At 46.6% G+C, this 6,000-nt stretch overlaps 1 protein-coding gene across 6 annotated transcripts in view; it reads left to right on the forward strand.

Moving 5' to 3' along the window:
* Slc2a9 (solute carrier family 2 member 9) overlaps positions 1-3,251 on the forward strand; it is a 138,445-nt gene extending 135,194 nt beyond the window's left edge. For all 6 annotated transcript variants that reach the window (XM_013146559.3, XM_013146558.3, XM_013146562.3 and 3 more), the window contains one exon: positions 1,475-3,251. In XM_013146559.3, coding sequence (XP_013002013.1) covers positions 1,475-1,732 — 258 coding nt within the window. In that variant the 3' untranslated portion in view covers positions 1,733-3,251. The remainder of the gene's footprint in view (positions 1-1,474) is intronic.
* The last annotated feature ends 2,749 nt before the right edge of the window (positions 3,252-6,000 follow it).

The following is a 6,000-nucleotide window of genomic DNA, read 5'->3' on the forward strand; positions in this document are numbered from 1 at the left end:
TAAAATATACCCGTGACCAGGGTTGGTGTCCGTCAGCAAAGCCGGCATACAAAACAATCAATGAACAGTTGCTACTTATGACGGTTAAGCCTGATCGTGTCAACTGGATTAGTGCAGGAACTGCCCAGGGCACTGGCAGAGCACATTTCTGATTTCGGCAGAGTGTGACCTTGAGGACCACGTTGAGTCCCTTTACTCTCCAGTGCTGCTCTGCTGCCTGGCTGCCATGAGCAGTTTCATCCCACCATGCCCTTCCACCACCCTGCTCTTGCCTTGGAGCCAGAGAACTGTGAACCGAATCCATTGAAGCCGTGAACTGAATTAACTCTCTCCCTCCTAAATTGTGGGTGTTGGGCAGTGTCCCAGTCACAGGAAAGCTGCCCAAAACATTACTGCTATCATTAGCCTGACTCTCTTTTCTCTGCAGCCCAAGCTAGAGTCCAACAAGACAGTGGCCAAAGGGAAGAGCAGGACACTGTTACTGTGGGCCTCCTTAGCAGCAGGACCCTTCAGCTGGATTTCCTCCTCTGCAGGGGGACCCAATGGCCTGAGCTTGCATAAGGAAGATCTGGTTCCGTTACTGAGCAGAGCCACGCTCATTCCATTGGGCCCCTCCCCGCTCCCTCCTCAGGCCAATCTCACAGCACCCTCCAACCAGTGCCTTTCACTCAGGCACCTGCACACTACGTCATGTTCAAAAACTCAAATGTTCATTTGATTTCATGCAAATCACAGGAGTAAATGGAATGTACTAAAACCCAGATCCTGCTGCTTGTGGAGGACCACTCAAAGGGGCTACCACCCTACATTTAGATCAACACATATTTGTTGTATGAAAGAGTCATGGCCCAGAGAGCTGGAACCAGAAAGGGTTCTATTCCTCAAATGTTTCCTGGCATCCCCTACAAACCAAGCACCAGGCAAGGCCCAGGGGACTGGAACACTGACAAGCCGAGGTCTGGCCCAACCTCTCCTGGGACACGGGATCCCTGATTGAAGGGCACCTGGTCAGAATATTAATTAGTGAATTCGATCTTTGTGCATATTTGGGGGAAAAAACAGTGCTCTCTTGGTCTAAAAAATAATCCATATTTTCCTCTAAATGGGACATTTCTCTTCCATTTTGGTGTCACGCGTGACTTGTGTGAAGTGAAAATGCAGACAGAGTGAATCTGCCTTACTGTGAGCTAACATACAGCAAGGATTACACTTTATTTTGACAGTGACTGGCTTTTAAATGCCTCATTTGCAAAGCAACAATCAAGACTGTTGCTCCTCATCTTTTGCAGGGTTGGAAGCTGATTCATTTCACCTCAGAATGCTTTGTTCGTGCCCTGTAGAATTAGCTATGCGTGTGCTGCTTTATTCAGGAAAACTGATACAGGAATGGGGAGCTGTCAAAAATATCTGCTCAGAAGTGGTTTTATAGCCAGTTAGTTTACTGGTTAATTTCTCTGTCTTTGCCTTTCTGCAGAGAAGTCTGGACACCTACTGCTTCCTCGTCTTTGCTGCAATATGCTTTACAGGTGCTGTCTACCTCTATTTTGTCCTGCCGGAGACCAAAAACAGAACCCACGCAGAAATCAGCCAGGCGTTTGCCAAGAGGAACAAGGCATACCCCCCAGAGGAGAAAGCTGACTCAGCCAGCGCCGACGAGACAGGGAACCAAAAGCCAGAGCCAGATTCCCCCTCCTCCACATTGAACAACTGTGCCAAAAACAGGGTTGTTTAAAAGGATGGTCACACCGGTTCAGAGAACCAAAGGCTTCTCCATGCTGGAAGGTGCACACTGACTCAAACCACACAAGTCCTGATCATTAGGTATTTCCTAGCGAGCTGGTTCTCACCTAACTAAATACCTGGCTCCTCATTCGACTTAGCCACATTCTTTGGGAAGTTGGAAAAGAATCACCCTGTGTTTCAGTGACCCAATATTCTTCTGCAGAGCTCGATGACCCACCTTCTCTGTGACCCAACCAACAGTTTCAACACATAGTTGGATGGGGGGCTGGAGGTTTAGCTCAGCGGCATAAGCACCTGCCTTGCAAGCAGGCAGTCGTGAGTTCGATCCCAGGTACCAATAAAAAGGAAAAAGACAAAAAAAATAAAATAAAATAATTGGATGAATACTATTGGAAAAGTAGACAATCTGACCTGACAGAAGGCTCAATGGATTGGAAATCATGCACTAAGGTTCCAGTCCCAGCTTCCCTGTCAGTAATCTCTCCCTGCATCCTGGAGCCTCAGACCCTGGACTGTGATCTTGGACAAAGGCTCTCAGAGTTCGGTGGGAAGAGACTCTGTGCCTCCTAATAAATGCCTCTGCCCATCTTTGGCTCTGCCTTATGGGTGCTGGGCTGAAGAGCACCATCCTGCTGCTTCTGCTTTTCCTGGCTGTGTGACAGAGGATATAAAGAAGATTGATGTGCATAAGATCTAGCTAGGTGGCTGGAGGAAAGAGCTCTCTCTTTAAGTAGAGACTATGAGTTGAATTCCACTCAACTGAGACATGTGTTGAGAATGGCACTGAGAATAAGCCTAGGCTTGATGGGAAGGAGCCTGTAATCGATTGATGATGTCTGCCTCTGGTGAAGGAGCCAGTGGGTCCACGCAGGCACTCACATCTGCCGGGTCTTGCAGGGGTTTAGCTATAGGTGTAATAAGCAGTCTTGGAAGGAGTGAGCTCACCATCACTCAGAGTGCTCAAACAAGGCTGAGTGGTGATTTGTCTAAGTGCCATTTGTCGAGGAAGATGTTTGGAGTGCCCGTGTCCAAGGAAACGTCCAACCCTTCCATGCTAGGGTTGCTAGGTCAGAAGTTGCTGTGGTCATGAACAGATTATGGCTTGGTGGATCCGATACACTGCCTCCAAATCCACACCACTGCAAAGGACAACTTTCCCATAAATGACCATGCACTTGAATCAGCACCACTGTGTTTAAATTATCTGTCACAGAAGAGGTGGGGCCAGAGAGGAAAGGCTCTATCCTGGCCACACACCTTGGGAGCTGTCTATTTCCAGTGATCACTCTTGACCAAGGTGGCCTTGGGCAGACCTGAGCTCTGATTTTCCTTCTGTACTGACCACTTTCACCTCTCCTGTCCCTGATTGGCAACGGAACACACTGTGCCATCCGGCTGTGGTTGGACTGGATAATTTGAACAGTGTATGTCGATATAAGAGAAAGTGAACTATAAGCCCAAACCTGTCCAAAATCAGAAGAAAAGCCAAATAAAGTATAAACTAGAAATCTTTCCTTTCAAGTGTTTTCATTCACTGAGAGACTTGAGCATGTGGTGAATAAATATGAAGGCATTAGCTAAGCACTAAAGACACGTCAGGAGGCAAGACTCGTGCTGGTGTCTGCCAGACAGATGGCAACTCCAAGTACTGATGGTAGAAAATGTGGCAGGACCAGTGGAGGTGACAGGAGATAAACAGGAAAGCCTTCCCAAATAAGTAACGGAAATAGGATGGGGGCCAGTATGACTGTCGGGCAATGGGGCAGGAAATATTCTCGCACATTATTACATTCGGAAAGATAGTAGAGCCACATTAAGGAAATTTTTTGAAAAATGAAACAATAAAGCACCCCTCGTCTCATAGGCTTTGTTCTCTCTAGCACTATCTCTTCATACAGCTCTGCACATTTGTTGCCTGTTGTTTACCCACTTGCAATCACAGAATACATAAAACACAATTACAATCATCTTTCTCTTATCTTTTCCCCTCTTGATATTAAGTCAAATGTATCATCTGGATTCTCAAACTTTTTGTCCATACTCTACTGTCGGTAGCTACTGATTCTTCGCTATAGAGTCATTTTCCAGGTCCTGAAAGATGACGATAAGTGGTAAATCAGAGAGACAGACATCTCCCTGAGCTTCACTGCACAGGCTCTGGGGCTTTGCTGAAAGATGTACCATTCACAGCATCCTGTAGCTGTGCGTGGACACTAAAGCAACCTCCAGTCAAATCAACAGACCTCTGTGCTAGTCAGTTGCCCACCACTGGAACAAAATACCCAGTACTCACAGCTCGAGGAGGAGAAGTTTACATAGCTCACAGTTTCAGTGGGTCCAGTTCAGTATCAACTGCAATGAAGGCAGAATGCCATGGTGGAAGGGCGGGCAGAGAGCAGCTGCTCAGCCATGGCAGCCAGGAAGCAGCGAGCAAAAGGAGGAGTCAGGGGTCCAGGCCACTCCCCAGTGATCCATGTCATGAGCACCAATAAACCCACCCCTGTGATCCAGTCACCCTCACACACGTGAGGCCTTGGGGACACATTTAGATATAAACCCTAACAGCCTCCTTGCCTAGTCCATGCTCAAGTATTAAAATTGTGTCTTTGTCCTTCTATCTCACCTCCCTCCTTATGCCCTGGCCATCTTACCATTTCCTCCTTATGTCCATACAGGTCAGCATTTCCTCTTTCAGGTTCATTGAAACTCAAGAAACCTCTTCAGCTTCCAGTTCTGGCTAAGAACAAGAGCAAGCACATGCCACCATTTTTCTCTCACTGATTATAACTAAAAACTCTGGAGAGAATTATAATGACTACGCAAAGACTCTGAAAATAAGTTATAGCAGCAAAGTGAGGCAGTCGGTCAAAACTGGAAAGTCAGATAGCAGAGCAGGGAGTTTCTGCGTCTTCTCCTGCTGTATCTGGTCCTCCCTCGGTGGACCAATTTCCAGAATGGCACCATAAGCACTGGGAGAGAAACTCCAAGCAAAACCTGTCTTTCCTGTGCAGAGTAATGCTATGGGGTGAACTGGTGGGGGAAAGAGGCCCTGCAGAGGCCGAATACCTACCAAAGGGACAGCACCTAAAGAAAAGTCCCTGGTCCCTCAGATGAGAGGGACTAGAAAAGTGGTCCCAACAGCCTGGTCAGATGCTTTCTATTTTTGCTACTGATGTTTTACTCCAGATGTAAACCCAGTGTGTCATGTGATCTATGAGAATGATAAAACTTAGAATTTCTAGTCAAAAGCCAGCAGTGAAGACTGGAATGTAGAGCATGTAGAGGATATCACAGGAGAGAGCTGAAGAAAGAGGGACCCAAGTCTATGTATGAAATCTTAAACTCACCCCTGGATTCACACAGAGGGTGTGATACAAAATCTGGTGACTGTTTAAACCAAAATTTTTGACAGTGTATTGCAGGTTAAGACACATTAGTAATCCCTCTCAAAATCCTCCCCCTCGATGCCAGCACACTTACTCCGTCATTCTGTTACTTTCTGAAGATGTTCTGGAGTCCTCTTCCCTATGTGTCTTTTCATGGTGGCCTCAGCATCCTGAATTGATTCAAAATATTTATGGCAACCTCTGTGAAATAAAACCCGATGCTGTATCCTCGCCCACCTTATTCACGGGACCTGGCACTGTGCAACTTCTGGCTCTTCCTCAAAGTCAAAATGATCATGAAGGTAGAAAATTTGAATGAACTGAGGACAATGAGGCAGCCACAGCAGTGCAAAGAAAGACACTCAGGAAAGAAGACTCCAGAACTGTGGCAGAAAGTGGCAAGACAGTGGAATATGTGTGCTCAGCACGAGGGAGAGTCTTCCAAGGGGCGTTAATGGCAACACATCTTATACTGTAATAAAACATTTTCGTTTAAACGGTCCCATGTTTTTACCACACTTCATGTATGAATTTGTATGGAATTTGTAATTTTTAACACACCAGTGTGCTTCATGCTATTTCCCAGGTCTCATGCCATTGGCTCTCACTCTAATCCACAGTAATGTGGATTAGAATCCCCTGGGAGGGCATTCCCCCACCTTCCTGTGGAAGTCAGCTGCAGTGCTCTGTAGGGGCCCGAGACCAGTATTTTTATCAGCACTGCAGTGAGAACACCAGCCTCAGACCCTGAGAACCACACTGAGGTTCCTCAATGGCACACCTGTAAAATCAGGTGTTCTCTTGCAATGTGATTTTGGGTCATTTAAAAATGTATTTTTCCAGGTGTGGTGGTGCACACCCATAACCCCAG

Source organism: Cavia porcellus, unplaced genomic scaffold, assembly GCF_034190915.1.
Source record: "Cavia porcellus strain 051 isolate PalLab524CR breed Dunkin Hartley unplaced genomic scaffold, mCavPor4.1 scaffold_18, whole genome shotgun sequence".
NCBI classification, from domain to species: Eukaryota; Metazoa; Chordata; class Mammalia; order Rodentia; family Caviidae; genus Cavia; species Cavia porcellus.